Source organism: Cryptotermes secundus, unplaced genomic scaffold (genome assembly GCF_002891405.2).
Source record: "Cryptotermes secundus unplaced genomic scaffold, Csec_1.0 scaffold928, whole genome shotgun sequence".
Lineage (NCBI taxonomy): Eukaryota > Metazoa > Arthropoda > Insecta > Blattodea > Kalotermitidae > Cryptotermes > Cryptotermes secundus.
Window position 1 is genome coordinate 291235 of NW_019738362.1, and position 19366 is coordinate 310600.

Genomic DNA, 19366 nt, shown 5'->3' on the forward strand with positions numbered 1-19366 from the left:
AACCTTTAACTGTTACCACATAAGATACTGTTTTGGAATGAAGTGGCATACAAATGAACAAACTTCTGACAAACAGAATTTCATGCTGCTGTCACTAGAGACATGCAGAAAACAAAGTTTTTGGTTATTCAGTTTTCTGACTGCAAAGTCAACAGTCACACATAACTGATTGAGTAACAGTATCATTCAGCTAATCTTAACATCTGTTATGGTATAATGGACTTCACCTGCTGTGATATGATTGGAGGCTGGATCTGCAGCTGGGGTGGAGGCTGCTGAGCCACTACTGTCACATGTTTCGCAGGTGAGCCCATTCCTTGGTAGCCTGGTGGGCACAGGATAGAAGAAACCAGCTGATGCTGGTGGAATGGGTCGGCCCGAGTAGCTCCTGTATACTGACGGGCCACAGATCGACCATTGTAAAGCTGATACTGCACAATTGTAAATATTATGTACATTATTTTAAAGTTCCATGTATTACGCTTTAGTCTAACTGCAACTGCAAGGAATCAAATTTTAATTTTCCTTCAAAGTAAAAAGACTTCAATATTCGTGACCACAAACTAAAACTGTTTCATCTTTCACAGTTTTCAAGTTAAAATTTTACCTGTCTTGTGTTGACACACTTTCTTCAACACCTCAACACAACCCAGTCACTATACTGCATAATGACTGACAAGAACAACTTCATATTGTTTAGGATTTCATGTCCAAACAAACGAGTTTTAACTTATTTTGTAGCCCCAAAACCCTGCCTTATTCTTGAGCATAAACAGCACTAATATGAGCGCACCATCTGATATGTGTCTTTAAAGTCTGACGAGAAAAGTGAACTAACATTGTCCTTGTATTACACACAATGGAACAGCAGAAAAAAAGTATGTTACAAAATGTAAGATTTGAGGTTTTCACGGCAGTGACAATGAAGAAAGCAGTCTTCTGGGATGTGGCACTGTGTAGATCTACACGGTGCCAAATACATACATATGTTACAAAAGTTTTTGAAAGCAGTTCACCACTTAAAAAATGGAAACATCAGAATGTAAAAGAGTTTCAGACCACAGCAGGAGCTGGACGGATGGCAGTGTATTTAACAAACCAAAAAACTTAGCAAATAAAACTAATGTAATGAATAAACAAAATTACAACTAACAAATCAAACTCAAGAGCATAAAAAGCTTGAAAATAACGAACCAGGTTGTCATAGGTGGTAGCTCTCTCTCTGACCAGGCGTTGTACCTGATTCGTCAGCTGATTGTTGAATGTTAATGTGACATTTCCATTGGAACTTGGGACAAAGTTGGCAACAAGAGGTGGTGCCTGTTGTGCTGCCTGGTGATGAGAACTGGAACCTGAGTTGTTGTAACCATTCCGTCGACACACCTCCATCATCTGAACGCTAGCCTTCACATTGTTACAGTGTGCATAATCCACCAGATGAGCCAATGTCACAAAAGCGTGATTCAGTGCTTCACCAGGAGTAATACGTCTTTCCTGAAGGAATAATAATACAGTATTATACACAGGGTCATAAGTAATGTAAATTCACATTTTCAAATGCAATATTCTCACCCCTGATTTAACAAATGTTGCATATATATTAAGTAACCCAGTGAATAGAATCAGATGATGCATGACAGAATTTGGCAAGCATCTGCTGTTGCAATACTGAACCTTTCCACAATTCATGCTAAGGAATTACCAGATCATCTGAAACTGCACATTAACAAAAATGAAAGGTGCCTCAGAAATCAATACTCATGCAAGAATTACCAGTGTCTTTTTTGCAGTAAATCAATCTATAACCCACAAGGATACAACCACAAAATAACACACTGCAATCAAATGATTGGCACCTGGTTATGTATTTGGAAGGTCCCAGGTTCAAGTCTCAGCCTAGAGACATATTACCCTGACCCACATTCCTCATGATTTTCCTCAGTCCATCCAGACAAATCCCACGACAAAATCTAAAATTAACCACTTAGCTGCACCATAGCTCAAGCGGTTAGTTGCTGGCTTCCCACCGCAGCAGCCCGGGTTCGATTCTGGGTCTGGTCAAGTGGGATCTGTGGTGGAAAAAGTGGCGCTGGGGCAGGTTTTCTCCGAGTACTTCGGTTTCCCTTGTCAATCTTCATTCCACCAATTGCTCCACAATCACCCTCACCTATCAACTGGGGCTGGTACAGTAGGCCAGAAGTGGCTGTAGTACAAGGGACTTAGTCCCACCCTACTAGCATTAAAAAAAATTAACCACTTCTCTCACTGTTTCAAATTCATTATTCACTATTCACTGTCATTTGATGCTGGCTGGGGAAAGCACTGATAAAAAATAAACCGCATATAAAGAAATTATTACTGGCAAAGGTGTTGCATTTGAAGGTTTTTACATATAAAAAATATATATACGGTTCAAACAAAATCCACTCTGGGACTCTTCTGGGCAAAGGAACTGAGGCTGTTAAAAACTGTTCTCACATGCACTGAAGGAGGCATCCCACTGATGCACAAGCCAAAAGATCTCCCTTTCACTGCTGCTAGAACAACTCCAGCCCCGACATCTTTGTCTAATTTGAATCTACAGCATTTAGTGCTTTCTAGATGTTGCTAAGCATGGCAGAACACACAAGGGTTACATTTTGAACAACCTCATTCGTGCAACCCCACCGTAGCAGTCATTAGTTGACAACCCAAATTCATACTTTACAAATACTCAAGCCAGGAACTATAAAGTAGAACTAATCAAAACCTAACAAGTGATTCTGAAGGCATAATAAAGATGAGCAATAGGCCACATGTGACATGCATAAGCACACAGTCCCCTGATAAGTGGTCCTGCACCCATGCATTTAAATATCAAGAAGGGTAGAATGACAAATGTATCACTGCCAATTCCAAACAAAGGGCAGTGCATCATGAGCACAATGAAAGAAAACAGTACATCTGTGAATATGCATGTCCTTGTACCAACTTAGGTGCGGAAAGGCGTATCATGGAACATGTCTCCATTTGTACAGAAAAATCTGCACAAAGTTCCAATATAAGTACACAGGGAAATTGTAAGTTTTTGTTGAGTACAAATTATCTAGAGTGACATAAATATTGCTACCTGGTCCATTGTCAGCATTCTTTTCAGCAGATCAATGAACTCTCGCCGATCTGCCTTCTCTGCAAGCAGTTCCCCTCCTTCCAGATCTGTCGGCACATTCACCTGACCAATGTCATCCAGACAGTTGAAGATGTACTTCCTGGCCTCCTTTGACTTGATACCAGTCTCTGCTTCATGTTCTTCTGGGGTCTGATCAAACAAGCAAAACAGAACAGTGAAGCAGTACATACATACAACTCTCAGGGTAAAAATGTGCACTTAAGTCTTCTCACATGATAAGTCATTTAAAATGGAGTCAATACACATCTCTAAACACGTCTCTGCCTCCAACACTAACACCCCAACAGAGAGAGCAACTTCACTTTTGCACACTTCACTGCATACTCAAAATGAAAGACTCAAATCCTATATAAAAAAATGAGCATCAGAACATAAGAATATTACAACAAAAATTATATAAAATGATGCATATTGAAACTTTCTTCAGATCTGAACAAAGGAAGGCTAAAAAATGTTCCGCACTCTTCAGATAAGCAACACATAAATCGCTACATATAAGAGGCTGAAAACTAGGGCAAAGATGTCCAGTTTCTGGTAAACTTTTGCTTTTCATACTGCATATCTGACCACTGGGTATCCCATGATGTAACTGCCTTGTGGTTGGGGGGACATTCTGCCTAAGGAAATGGGAAATGCAACCTCTGATACTCAGAACTAACGTGTTATAAGCGAAGTCTATGTCAAGACACTCCTTGAGACTGATGCATTCAACAAAATCTAAGGATAATCATGAATGGTAGAGCTGAGAGACATGGGTTATTTTCTTGGCATTTAAGGAAGACAGTCCACCCCCCCAAGCCCCATCGCAATAACATACCTTTAACCTCCAAAACGGGTATGTACTGTCCATATCCCTGTAGAAGAACTTTGTTGTTTTTGATGCATTATTAAGCATGTGTTCTGTCGGAAGGCCTTGTGTCTGACTGATGTATCGAATCTGATCATACTCTGAAGAGCCAGGGTAGAGGGGCCAGCCAAGGAACAGTTCTGCCACCACACAACCCAGCGACCACATGTCAATAGCTTCACAGAAGGGCAGACCTGCAAACCACAAGTCAATAGTATTTCCAATGTGCCACTGGTGTAACAGCTAAGCTGTTTTTCAGCATCCAGAAAGCTCAAAATTACACTTTAACCAGACATACATATCAACCGCACAGCAATCTCACAGAAATTTACCACTACTTATTCATAAATGGCTAACAATAATACTTTTATACTTGTATCTGGGAGGTGCTCAATTTGAATCTTGGCAAAGACACCATGTATTCTGACATTTTCTTCAACCTCTCCAACAAAATGCTGGGATAGTACCTCAATTAGGTCATGCCCGCTTTCTTCCAAGTACTTTCCATGTCACTTGTCACCCTACAATTGACACTGTATAGCCTAGCTAATGACAGTGCATTAACCCCGACTACAAAAAAAATATTTCCAAAACTCTACCGAAGTTTTACACAGTAAACCGAAGACCATAGGTCATTATATCATGAGCTGAAATAAGAAAATAACAATACACACTAACCCATGTAGCAGCCATGATAAGCCTGGTATTCCATAACAACAATGTTGGCACTGTGCAGTAAAAAGGAGAATCAAGGCACAAGCAACTACATGAAATTTAAAAATGATTATCACAGACAACGCTTGACAGTCAACTGCATAGCACTGCAGCAAGAACAATGCAGAATGTGAAGGACACTGCCTGAACACTCCTTCATAGCCCCAATATCTTGGGCTAGCATTGCAAGTCACAGCAAATGCTGTATGCAACAAGCACAGGTGCTTTCAGTTCAAAAGTGGAAACATAAAATAAAATACACATGCTTTACACACCGAGAATAATCTCAGGAGCTCTGTAGTACCGACTCTGTAAGTATGTATTGCAGACAGCTTTACTGACATGGGACGCACTGCCAAAGTCAATCACTTTGACTCGGTATGGCTGCCTTACTGGATCAACTAACATGATGTTCTCTGGTTTCAGGTCAGCATGAATCAAACCCAGTTGCTGGAAACAAAAAACAAAGGCATGTTTCATTCTTTCATCAAGCGCATAACTTGTCTTCTGGATCAGCAGGTCGATACCAATACATCAGAGGAACATACTCTATCCATATGACACAGTAGACTTCTACAATGAAGATTGTGGAAGCATGTTCCTAGGCAACACTTACCCTGACTACACGATGTCATGAACCAGCAGAATTACATTCTTCACTGTGAAAACCCAAAGTGTGAGTTCTTCACAGATCTGAATTTTCACCACCTGCTTCACATCAGAAAAAACATTTACTTCATGCTCACCTTAAGTTTCAGAAGCGCAGTCAAGACCTGCTGAAGGATTGGTCTAATATATTTGAGTGGCAGTGGGCTGAACTTGTTCTGTTTGAGAAAGTCATACAAATTTTGTTCCAGCATCTCAAACACCAGACAGGTGTGGTTCTTATGCTGGAAGCACTCATATGCTCGGACAAAATTGAATTCATCAGCATTTTCCTGGCTAAGACGTGACAAGATGCTAACCTAAAACCAAATCAATCACAATTATGCATTAAACTGACTAAATTCCTAGTAATGGTGCTAAGGAAACTAGCAAGGTTACTTAGTTACCATGAAACAGAACTTTGAAATGCTCGTCTTGCTACAAGCATCACTGTATCTATTAAAATCACTGCTGAATGTATGCAAGTAATTAATTCCTCATTTACTGCCTTCAGACATACATATTAAGAGAGTTGTCCATTTCAGATTGCTCTCCCATGGCATCTGTATGAGGGATGTTGGAAACAGAACTTCACAGCATTAACAAAATGGACGTCCATTCATAACATTCAATGGGAAGCAATATATTTATCCCTCAATTTACAAACTTTTCATTTAAAAATTTCTGCTACACTGAAACATGTTAATCTGTACCCATTTTTTACCTAATGCACTTCATTTTTTATACAATGAACAACTTAAAAGATTTTTTTTTGTTAAGGTGGAGAAATACGAGGTGTATCAGAAAGTTCCTGGACTAGGTCAAAAAAGAAATGTTGGCTTAACTCACTCAATTTTGGCTGCCACACCCTTCAAAATAGTCTCCTTGGGAATGTATACAGTGATGTCATCGTTTTCTCTATGCTTCAAAAGCACCGTGCAAGTCATTTTCCTTAATGCTGTTAAGTACCACTTGCAAATCCCTTTGGACGTCAGGCACTGTTTCCAAACATCATCCCTTCAGTTTCATTTTTAATTTGGGAAACTACGTGAAATCAAACAGGGCTGAGTCTGGCAAGTATGGAAGACGAAATGATAACCACATTGTTGTTAGTCACAAACTCTGTGGTTTTCAGGGAAGTGTGGGCATGTGCGTTGTCATGATGGAGCCAGTTGTGGTTGTGCCAAAGTTCTGGTCTTTTTTGTTGCACATTTTCTCTCATGTGTCTCAAAATGTCACAGTAAAAGTGGGAGCTGACCATTATTTTTTTACTGCTAGTGGGGTGGGACTAAGTCCCTTGTACTGCGGCCACTTCTGGCCTACTGCACCAGCCCCAGATGATAGGTGAGGGTGATTGTGGAGCAATTGGTGGAATGAAGATTCGCAGGGGAAACCGAAGCCCTCGGAGAAAACCTGCCCCAGCGCCACTTTGTCCACCACAAATCCCACTTCACCAGACCCAGGATCGAACGCGGGCTGCCATGGTGGGAGGCCAGCGACTAACAACTTGAGCTGTGGTGCAGCCCCGGAGTTGACCATAGTTTGGAGGAACAAATTGACAGTGAACAATCTCAAATTTTTCCAACAATTTCTGTCGTTTTGCTGGTGCTTGGTTACCCTGAAAGTTTGTAATCTTCAACTGACACTTGACTGGCCTTGAAACATAAATACCATTCAAAAAACACTGTCCAGCTTAAAGAATGTTCTCCCAAAGCCGCACAAAGCATTTTAAGGGTTTTGGTAGCGGATTTACCAAGCTTCACGCAAGACTTGATGCAGACATGTTGCTTGAGTTTGCCATCCATCACAGACAAAACGAAACACGAAGTCGAAAAAGCACTTGTGTAAAAACAATGTGTGTTCACAGCTCAGTGCCACATGACAGACTGATGCAATAGGCTTGCGGAAGTGTGACCTTGACCTCCCCACTCATCTTCTTTCACCAGGGTAGTTACAATAATAACAGTCCGGGAACGTTCTGATACCACCTCATACATACACAACATAGCTTGGTTACAAGCTGCATTGTTGCACTGCACCAGCTACGAAAAAATATATGTGAATAAACAAGTTTTATTTGCAACAATACATACTGTCACAATTCGGTGACTATACATGGGGCCTAGATTAGTAACTGGATTTACTGAACATTTGTAACTCATAACTAGTAACTGCCTTCACTAATCTATATTCGTTACAATTCACTATAGAATATACTAATTCTTCTCAGTTCATCTTCACTAGCCCTTGCTAGGTCATGGTTCAGTTTCGATGTTCATCAACAGCTCCTGTCCTTGCTGGCTGGCGACTGTCTCGCAGCTAACCCCATTACTCCAAATCTTAACTCATGATTGATTCATTACAATCTTGGCACAGACTGCATAGAAAGTACTGCATTGCCTACCAATGGCCCAAAAGCCCCTCTATTGTAGCATGTGCATTTGTTGTGGTAGAGAGGCAGTTACCGTGCAGTTACCTAGCAACAGCCACCTCTTCTTGCTCACTTTTCTGGTCTCAGCCCCTCATGTCACAAAATCATAAACTAGTAATACTATTCTTATTTGAATGCTTATTTCCTAAAATGTATATTTATAAATACTGCATCATTTGTCTGGCACTCATAAATGAGTTGTCAGCAACTTTTACAAGTAAAGTTATGGGAATGTTATTTTCAGTTTACAAATTTTTACCTTAAAATAGTTTTCATGGAACAAATTACCTATGTAAACTGAAGGACACTTGTAGTGGGAATCTGGTCCTCTTTGTGTGTTAAAATTATTAAAGGACAACACTGATATTTTAAAGTGCACTGAACTTACCTCAATCTGTCCTTGTCGAGCATAGGAGGGATGGTTTTTAAGAATCTTGATTGCAACAATCTCATTTGTGCCTTTCTTCCAGCACTTCACAACCTAAAAAAAATTAAAACATCACTATTATTTTCAACTCATGGAGGAAGGGGTAAATTATGATGGGGTAACAGAGAACAGAAAAGTAGGGTTCATTTTCAGAGAAGAAGTTGTTAATAGAGACAATCCAGCTTTACCAGAAAATTTCACCCTTCTTACCTTCATCCCAGCCCTGTAGGCAATGCACCTTGGTGCCTTTTGACTAAGGAAAAGTAGCCTAACAGAAAACCAAAAGAAGATGAAGCTCTGTGGCCACAACAAAAGCAGTCCAATTACGAAGTGAGAAACCAAAATTTTGAATGGGACCTGACTTTCAATGGTTAAAACACAAAGGGCCAAAGTCAATTACCTGACCAAAGGTTCCTCTGCCCAAGAACTCCAGTACTTCGTACTGTGTCGTCATGGAATACAGGACTTCGTGTTGAACTAGCTGATAGTCACCATCGGCACTTGAGGAGCCCTGAGGCGCCGGGCCGGCGGCTGCCTTACTGTGAGACGTCGTGTTGGCTGCTGTGGTGTGCGCTCCTGTAGTAGTAGTATCTGTACCGCCACTACCACCATTACCCTCACGCTCGCACGATTTCCTCTGTATGTACACAATTATTAATTCCCAGTAAGCAAGCATGTCTCACGTTAAAAACCTGCATATCACAAACAGTAAAAACTACAGAACAGATACCAATATAATGTTCACATTCTAAGAGCAAGAGTGTATGAATGGATATTCTAAAGCAGCCAAAGCATGACTTCAAGACTGTACTGTGTACATACAGCAGGTAGAGTAAGAAATATTACATGACAGCCAAAGAGCCCATGCCGAGGAACATTAATGTATTGTATGAAGGGTAGGCCTTCTCGGCCCTTGCACCGCGACCTACAGTGGTTATAGATAGCAGCTCAAACAACATAAAAAGATATTTTCTCTCATTACATCTGGTTATATTTGCTGAACTTCTATTACTAACACTTCTTTTCCACAGAATATTCCAAGTACGGTAAACAAAACATATCAGTACATAAATGCCTTCGTGAGGATGTTGCAAATATCTTTCGTTTTTTACCCACCATGCCTGCCATCTAGTCCTCAAAATTTTTGTTATCACCTGAACACCAGAAATCACAATTTTTTTACAATTGATAATGCTGGAAATGTTACAGAAAAGCCAGTAGCCAGTTTACAGTTGAAGCTGTATGTGATAGCCTATGACCAGAATGCAGGACCAAATCATAACAGAGCGCGCTAATAAACCCCCTTTGCCTATGTGACAACAGGGGGGTGGAGAGAAGTGTGCAACAAAAACTCCATGATTTTAGTTCACAAACGAACTACCGACCGAGCGACGGCCACTTGTCAGCGAAGTTTAGTGCCAACTTTTGTAGATAGAGGGTGTCGCGTGGTCAGCGCAACGCATCCCCACAGCCGTTAATTTCGGTTTTCTAGACCGGAGCCACTAATTCGTTGAAATAGCTCCTCAATTATCATCACGAGGCTGAGTGGAATCCATTCCAGACGCACTAGCGCCGGGAATCGAACTCGGACCTCTGGCTCTGTAGCCAGGAAGGCTGACCACTAGACCACAGAGGAGGTCAGTGTGCAACAAAGAATTTCATAATTTGTACTCTTCATCAGGTATTATCAAGGTGTTCGAATCAAGGATAATATGGGCTGGGCATGTAGCATGCATGGGAGAAATGAGAACCAGGCATGAAAATATCTGATTAGAAATCCTGAAATGATGAGACCTAAGCTAGATGGAAGCATAATACGATCTCAAGAAAATGGGATGTTCGGGTCTAGAATGGATTCATGTGGCTCAGGATAGAAGTCAAGTAGTCATGGAGTTAGTGGTTTAGTACTTCTGACAGTCATTGCAATGCGATCTAACAGAATTGATCAGACCCGCTGGTCTTCTGGCTTCAATTCAAACTGTATGCCTTCTGACTATGACAGACTGTTAGCTGCAAAGTAAATTCTGCGCAAACATTCTTTTTTGTAAAACACCATTATGCTGTGATGTCTCACAATCTATACAAACTGTATTTAACACTCCAGACAGGACAATGAAAATTATATTACAGAAATAAAGTTAGAAGAGAGTGTATTCGAAAGGCACATTGAAATCAACAGCTCAACAGTTCAGGAGCAGCCTATTTCTCTCCAGCGTAATCATTTTGTTAGCTGAAACGAGCCTCAGCCGCTACAGAGACCAACTGCTTAATCACATGGGTACTTGCTGCATATTACATGATGCAAAGATCAGAAAGCACACCTTTCAAAGCTGAACATGTGAATGAAGACTTCACACTGTAGCATAAATATGAAACACATCCAGCAGCAAGTGTACCGCACAATGTTCGCTCCACGCTACTTGTACTGTTATCAACACCCACCTGCCAGGAGACATGGCTGAAATGAAGAAGAATTTTCTCTAGCTCCTTCAAGAGCAGAAAATACTCTCTCAAGCAGTTACAAGGGTCCTCAGGACACAACTTACGCCACATGACAACAAGAGTGATGGTTTCCAATGGGCCCATTAGAGCAACAAAGAGGAAGGAGTTCTCCCTAATAAGAATACTATCAGAAAGAGCATAAACGCTTTTATTAAGCAATGGAACAAAGAAAAGCACTACTGTATAAACCGTGTGAGTAAGTATGACATTAGTTAGGTTCAGTTGTGTTACTACAGTATGAGTCAAAACTGCAACATTATGTCTACACTTTCCCTTCTTCCTCACCACTATTAGAATCCAAGCTCTCATCACATGGGGCCATTCACAACCTTCAGGTTTCTATGTGTGAAACTGGAAACAGATGGTACTTTGTACCAGTTCATTACAATCACAGCTGGATGTAATGTACATGTACGGGTGAGAAAGAAGGTATCTGCCCAAGTCAAAGTGGATGATTCACAGATGCTCATTTTACATGTACAAGGTGGTTCAAATATGACCAGGACTGATTTGTGTGTAAACAAGCCGCACTGCACAGCAGCTGTGTGACCTTGAGAGAGTGAAGCCACAACCTTCACCCTCCCTCCTGTTCGGGTTAGAACCTGTTCAGTCCTGTCTGGGAGTTGCTAGAGTGATGAGCAAACAGAAGATACGGCAGAGCGTGGAACAATGCACTGTGATCAAATTCCCCATTAGAGAAAAGTCCCGTCTGCTGAAATTCACCACAGACTTCAACAACAGTATGGGGAAGAGTGTCTCTCACAGACCCGTGTGTTTGAGTGTGTAAGTGCTTCAGACAGGGCAGAGAGAGCGCATGGAGAATGAACCGCATGATCGTCGGCCGCGAACATCCGTCACCGAGCCAAACACTGATCGTGCAGACACACTTATTCGTGAGAATAGGTACATCGCTATCAAGGAATTTGGATCAACGCTGTCCATCAGTGTTCGTAGTGTAGAAGACATCGTGAAATACCACCTGCACTATCACAAGGTGAATGTACGGTGGGTACCACGCACTTTGACAGACGTGAACAAAATGGCACGCATGCAAGCTCCCAGTCGTCTCCTACAGCAGTTTGAAGACGATGGTGATGCACTTTTGAAGTCTATAGTGACCACTGATGAAACGTGGGTGCACTACTTCATTCCCGAGTCCCAGCAGTCATCATGCGAGTGGCAGCATACCAGTTCTCCCAAACCCAAGAGAGCGCGGAGGAACTGTTCAGCAGGAAAAGTGATGGCAACGTTCTTCTGGGGCTGGCAGGGGGTTATCCATGTAGACTTTCTGACAGATGCCAGAACAGTCAATGCAGTTTATTACTCAACTTAGTAAGAGATTAGGTTTATTTAGGGGGGGCACAATGCTACAAGCCGGAAGTTCATGATTTCCGTTTCCGATGGGGGCACTGGATTTTTCAATTGACCTAATCTTTCTGGCCGCAGGGCTCAGCCTCTAACATAAAAAGAGTACCACCAGGAATCTTCCCGGGAGTAAAGGGCTCCTGGCACATAAGGCTGACATCGTCACTGATATCTGTGAGCCAGCTGTCTAGAAAATCAGAGCCCTACAAGCATCCATAGCCTGTTACAGGGAAACTGTTTTTTTGTTAGGTTTGTTTCTTGGGTATAGGAAGCTTAAATAAAAATTACTTCTATAGCAAGTATTGCAGGAGTTATGTGGCTGCATCCTAAAGAGATTCAAATATTTGGTGACCATATTTGAAATCACTTTAATTCATTGAGTTTAATGTTTTACTTACGATCAATCACTCAAAGTGTTTTAATGCAGTAAAAGAGGGATACTGTAACTGGTCCCTCAGAAATGGAAGCAAGAGGTCACACAAGCAAATGCATCTTTAGTGAGAGAGAATATTAAAAATATGACACAAATATTCTAATAGCATTACACATTAATACATCCACATACCAAACTTGTCTAATTTCTAGTAGTAAATACATCTGATTTTTGAGTATGTAAATTTGTGTTTCCATTTTACAATATGAAAAAATCTAGAATGATAATTAATGTAAAAACCACCGTTTATTAAAAATCCTAAAGAAACGATCACCACAGCACAAAGTGTTCCATGAAAAAGTACTAAATGTGGTGTGAACCGGTAATTACACTTTAGCTGAATTTCTTTCCTGTGAATCTCAGATAAATTTACAAACAAATTTCACAGCATCCTGAGAAGCACACATTATCTGAAATCTGTTCTGCAGCTTTAGTAAGGATAATGTCTTACAGCAGAAAACAAACTTACATTTTATCTTTCAGCTACATGATGTGAACTGTATACAGCCTGCAGGCCAGTCACAGCGCTCAATCACTACTGATACGAGGTCCAATCGGAATGAAACTTACTTTTTGGCCGCACCGCTGATATGTGTCCAAGAGCTTTATGGTGGAGGCGCGTATGAATTGTTGTGGCATTCCCCCACTAGGGCTCTTGTGTTGCACATTATTGTTAGTGTTCTGAGTGCGATGCGCGTGGCGCTGCACCACCGACTGACTCACGTTATTAACCACGTTGCCAGCATTCAGAGAGTAGAGATTATCCCCACCAGAATAGTTAACCTGTTGCTGATGTTCCACCTTGCGTTTCTTGTGACCTTGTTGCAACGCCACCCCGCTACTGCTATTGCTGCTATGCTGGGATTGGATGAACATGTCATGCATTCGCTGAAAAGTGAACAAACATATTGTAACGTGTCTACTGTGTGACACGACACGAATAAATTGCGTCTGTCTTCGGATCGAAACAAATTCTTTTACTGGACGCTTATTTTTACAGTTACATGTACACTTATTCACAATTTCAGCATCATAATGACTGCTTCTGCTATAGTCAAAGCCAAACTGACTACTACTGACTGAACTCTTCGAAGGTCAAACAGAAACTGAACTCGTCTCTTGCCGAAGATGGAGTTTCATAACCTCGTCTTCGACGATGTTATGCAACGAACCCTCTGTTGTCCTTTCATCTCAGGGGAAAACGCTTTTGTTGTTTGGGCTGCTCGTATGCAATGACCCACTGTGTTTCAATGGAAGTATCCCTTCCGGATTCAAGGCATGCGACAATATAATTACAATATAACTTAAGCTCTGAGTTTACGAATATATCCACTACAGAACCCTAAAAGAACACAACCAAATCTGCTCCAGGAACATGACAGAACTGTCAAAGTCAGCCCCCCCAACGTCTACTTTCCCTAAAACATTATTCACTAGGTAAGGTAAATGTACATTATCTTAATCCTAATACAGTGTTACTTTGCAGCTTCTCTACGGAATTTCTTTACCTAAAAACCAGTAAAAAATAATCTACAATTCTCCCAAGATGTCGGGTCCGGAAAGGGCGACATGAAAAGCCAACTACAGTCAACAAGCAAATATGGTTTTCTTCTAATTTATAACTGAAATATTTACAGCTTAATGTTTACCTCTCACTCTCCTGTTCCGCCACGAAGGACTCCAGTATCATAGTGACAACATCCGGAACAAAGAGGTCCTTCAAATTTCAGCCATCTTGAAATGGTGACGGGCGTTTTGTGATACTGTCCTCCGCAAATATCACTAAAACTGCAGCCTCAGATACTCCACACAAACCATGTACACAAATACATGCACTCCCCAGTTACACGAAAGATGTTTTGAATGGGTAAGCGAAACATTTACCCACTATTTCTGACGTTTTCACTTCATGCCTTTTCACATACATCCAATACGACTTATTACGTACATCGGCCACAGACGGGAAATTCAGAGGTATGAAGGGAAATAACGAAATCGGGATCGCAATATTTTTGATAATATTTTTAGTTTCATACAAAAATAATAATTTAGCGGAACAGATTATTCAGAATAAAAACTCATTCACATTAACCCGCATTTAAGTATAGTTCTTTTGTTTATAATTTCAAATTTTCAAATTATTTCGATTCCGACGCTGTCCATGATACTTCTAGGGCAACGCCATCTTACCACATAGCACAAGAGAAAATAAAGTTATTTCTGCATTTTAGCTATGTTGTACGGAAAGAACAGCGCTTTTCTTTTAGAAAGGAAGTGTACTGGTTATGAATTTGGACGACTGTGTAAATATGAATTCGTCATTTATAAATTATGTTTGGAATGTGAAAATAGAACATAAGCTTGCATTAGACTCGGTGAAATGCATCCCTCAAATCTATTCGGCACATTTGCGTCATAGCTGCGGAGAAATTAAAAAGTACCTTCATACTACACGTGCTGAAACAAGGTTTAGTTCAGAGTGTGAATATAAATACCATAATTAAATATTTTAACCGAAAGTGCACTAGTAGAATGCTGTTTAAATTCCCATGATGAAGTAACAGGCTACAACTAAGAAATGGTCCAGTTTTTTTTAGCCTCTTTTCAATTCTTAAGGAAAAGCAGGCAGACATGATTCAGTTACACCCGGTGTGCATTTCTTTCACCTACTGCAATATCCGTCCAACTCACGAAATTTGGTATAACTAATTTAAAATATCTTCGCCACGATCTTGGCTTATGGGCGGTGCTTTGACCAACGAGTGACGGGATGAAGAAAGCAGTCTTCTGGGATTTGGCACTGTGTATGTGTGGTGTTAACCGACGTTTCGGAGGAACGTATCACCTCCATCTTCAGGGTAGAGGGAAAAATATAAGNGGATGTTTATTCACAGAGAGCCTAGAAGGCCTAGAACCTAATGCATCAGTAACCTCCCCTCCCCCGAAAGTAAAGCTGTTCTTGTAGGATGCCGTGCGACACGACGTGACTCCCACATTTTCTAAACAATTGGCATACGGATCAATTATAAGCTTGCTCCTTGCTCTCCGTATCTTCGATCCTGAAGATGGTGGCAGCACATTCCTCCGAAACATCGGTAACCTGCTACCAGGATACACGGCGTCACATACCAGAAGGCAATAGGCCTATTCTACGAGGTCACCACTTAAGAACCTAAAATCGAAGAAATATGGTCTTATTTTTTTATGGGGGAAAAATACATGTATTAATGTCTGCATATGCAGCTAGCTACCTTCCTCTGAAGGGGGCACCAGTATCACGGTGCTTTTTGTATTAACAGTGTGAAGAAAAACCTATGGGTAGAACTTTATAATGAGGGGGAAAATAACAAAATTCCTACCATATGACTCACATGGCGGCTTCATGTCACCACTGGAACTCTGACCAAGGATTTTGATTGGGTAAGGTAATGGATCGCTCCATATTGAGCGGTTGGATCCCTTATCATCAAGGCATGGGAAGTCCTCAGTTTGTGGATGGAGGAGACTGCCCCCAAAAATGGAGGGTAGCTGCGAATATGTTGGAACAAGCAGCTGCAGACAGCCAACAAGGGGTGGTCCAGCTTGGTTGGGCATGGGGCTTAACTTCTCACTGTAAAAAATAAGCTTGTTACAAAATGTTACCAAAGGCCTAGAAGAAGGCTCTTGTGAACATGGTAATAAACCTTCAGTTTCCATAAATTGTTGGGAAGTTCTTGAATAACTGCACAACTGATGGCTTTTCAAGAAGGGCTCAGCTCCATGAAGTTATTTACATTAACTAACTAACTAATGATGAATTGCTAACTCATATAATTGACTGCTGACATTCTTTAAGATTGATTTAGCAGGTAAGGAGCAACAAAGAACACTGGGGATGTGTTTCGGTGTTACATGGCCCTTGAAGATAATGTTATTTAAATCAGGTCAACTGAATCAAAGTGTATCTACATAAACACATGTTAAAATAATAGGCAGAACTATTACACATTCAGAAAGCCCCACATCAAAGGTGTAGGCATATGTATTACTATTATTATTACTATTACTATTATTACATTTTATTATTATTACATTATTACATTATTATTACATTATTATTACATATTACTATATGTATTATTATTACTTATTGTATTGTAAAGTATTTGACTTGTCCTATAATCATGTACAATGATCCATGGATATGATATGAAATAAATAAAAGAAATAAATAAATATTATTTCTTCCTTATTCCATTACATCTGTAGTAGGCAAAAGCCTCAGATACAGAATTGTGTCAATTTATCTTGCTAATACTTTTAAGCAATTGTCAAGAAGCAGATGAACAGAACATACAAAAAGAATATTAATATTACTGTAAATACCTCGAGATTTTGTGCAGCGTTTATGTCTTTTGGAACCTATACAGTACCGAGATTACAAATGTGAGGAATTGAGCATTGCCTGTCCTGACTGTGTGGTGCATGAAGTCAACTTTGTCTTCATCTATGTAGACCTAGCTGTACACAACTACTCTTGATACTTTCAATGCCGAATTTATTTCTGTGTATCGTTCGTAAAATAAAGTTGTCCCTGTGCTTATTTAGTTTCTCAAATTTATAATATTTATGTAAATAATACTTCTTATTTACAGATATGTGACAAGACATTATAGTAGTGCTGGATACCTACAGCAAAGGAACACTTTAGTTTCTTATCACCATCTGTCTTAAAGATTTATATAGGCTTATGTAGAACTTACTGTATATTTCAAAGTTCTTTCCATTTATAACAAAAAACTTCTTATGTTTTCTAGTGAAAGAGCTCTGACACATATTCCATAAGGATCACGGTCTTCCAAGATGCGATGTAGTGCAAATTTTTATGTGGGTACCAAGGTTACAGAGGAATCTGCTACCTTTGGCTTCTGGGTAGAAGAGACCCTGGAGATGGTTGCAGCAGCTTCCTCCAAAACGTCTGCACCCATCCACCAAACCGCATGGCATCAAATTTCATATAACTTGTAGGTCTGAAGCTGTTGACAATTTTAAGCATTCAAAATAACAACAGGCACAATATTCGGGGTGAGATACCATAACATGTTTTCCAAAAATACAAGCTGCCTGCTGAACCTGTCAAATCACCAGCCATTCTCCTTACCAGGGAACGTGAATTAAGTTTTAGTTATATTTAATGAATGCAAATAGAGGGCTCTAGAGCCGAGTCAAAAAAAGACAAACAGTGAGACGTGAGATGGCTCTATTCTTCTGGTTCATATGTGGGTTCAGAGGACCATTGTTACGACGTGGACAGTCCAGGAGATCAGAACGGAAACAATGCATGAACACAGAGAGTACACAATTGCCCTATGGCACTTTCCCTCAACCCCATTTACTCATTTCGAAAACCATTATACTTACAGAAAGGGTGCATTGTCCATAAAATATGTGTCACTTCTCTGTGTGACGTTTGCTTGAAACATTTTTCACTCCAGTAATTAATTCACGACTTATGCTTGAGACATGCACAGAAAAGCAAACAGTTTTTGTGTCAAGGGTCCATTAGTGTTTGCTGATTTTAATATTTTGACGGATTTTAGTAAACCTCCCCATTATAAACAAAATTTCATGAAAATATGTTCTGCGATTCTCATATGGTGAGAGAGATCAACTGTAATATATGAATTTTTGCAACTTGCCATTGTAAATGCGCCACAAAGAACAGTGTACATTTACAATTACAAAATGTTACAAGTCTGGAGAAACCCATCGCAGTCATACATGGCAGCACATGCTGCTGTCAAGTGGGCAGCACTATTGCTACATTTTCAGGAGGTCCTGCATTGAAAATCCCATCTGTAAATGGACCTTCGTCATTGGGTATGGGAGTTTTCCTCACGCCATCCAAGCAAATGCCGGTTAAGTACCTCACCTTAGGTCATAACCACTTCCATTTACATTCTCTCCAATTACCATTCACTAAGTATCCTTCTATTGAGTACTACAGAGCCTAGTTACAGATAGCGTCGTTAAAGAAAATACACATAAATGAATTACAAAGTGCATTGGAAGAGCAGTGCTTGCAGTACCTATGGGAATTGGGCTGGACAAATATTATTATTTTAAATGGGGGCTGTGGAGCTTGAGGAGAGTTCTGAACTCATTGCAGTCTAAATGGAAGGAAACTAAAAGCAAACGTAAGAGTACAGAGAATTTGAAATGACATGGAGGAGAACAAACTGTGATTCATAATCTGTCATTAGATTCAGTTGTGGATTTTTAGTGGGGTATGTACTTAAAGAAATACAATGGTAGAATTAGGTAGCCCTCAACATAAGCATACAGCTCTGAAATAATAACTTGCACCAAATTCTGTCATAGCAGTATAAACTGAAACGTTTTTAATGTTTCATGCCATTTCCAAATTAGAAAACTTTCACCCCCTAAAATTTATCTGCTGATAATGTATTAAGTCTGTAAGGTTGAATCCGCATGTTCTTTATCAGCCTGTAGGCCCTATCTTATGCTGCCCTATATTACAGAAAGGAAAGGTGAAATTATTTTTTACCTGCCTTAATGAGCTCAGTCGGTATAGAGACACACTATGGGCTGGATGGCCAGTGTTTGATTCCTGTTCAGTCTGTTGCTTCAGCACTTACCAAGAATTCTTTGCCTCCACATGTAATACCAACAGATATGTCTGTCAGCCTAATTGCTGACATTAATGCTGAACTGCAGTATTTATGTATCCAGAATTCATAAGCTCAGGGAAAAAATGAATAGTTGGAACATCAAAGGAAGTTTCCAAGATCTTCAAAGCCTTGCTTTTCTCATCCATTAAAGTCCAAAGAAAA

The 19366-nt window shown here is 40.2% G+C and overlaps 1 protein-coding gene across 9 annotated transcripts in view; it reads right to left on the reverse strand.

The window, feature by feature from the left end:
• LOC111870943 (homeodomain-interacting protein kinase 2) overlaps positions 1-14491 on the reverse strand; it is a 36303-nt gene extending 21812 nt beyond the window's left edge. For 5 of the 9 annotated variants that reach the window (XM_023863610.2, XM_023863607.2, XM_023863605.2 and 2 more), the window contains exons 1-10: positions 14183-14491; positions 13104-13421; positions 8634-8870; positions 8195-8287; positions 5477-5695; positions 5006-5180; positions 3987-4210; positions 3107-3298; positions 1195-1494; positions 228-431 (exon numbers count right to left, since the gene is read on the reverse strand). In XM_023863610.2, coding sequence (XP_023719378.1) covers positions 228-431; positions 1195-1494; positions 3107-3298; positions 3987-4210; positions 5006-5180; positions 5477-5695; positions 8195-8287; positions 8634-8870; positions 13104-13418 — 1959 coding nt within the window. In that variant the 5' untranslated portion in view covers positions 13419-13421; positions 14183-14491. The remainder of the gene's footprint in view (positions 1-227; positions 432-1194; positions 1495-3106; positions 3299-3986; positions 4211-5005; positions 5181-5476; positions 5696-8194; positions 8288-8633; positions 8871-13103; positions 13422-14182) is intronic. The other 4 variants (XM_023863611.2, XM_023863609.2, XM_023863604.2 and 1 more) reach the window with 3 other exon arrangements.
• Between the last annotated feature and the right edge of the window lie 4875 nt (positions 14492-19366).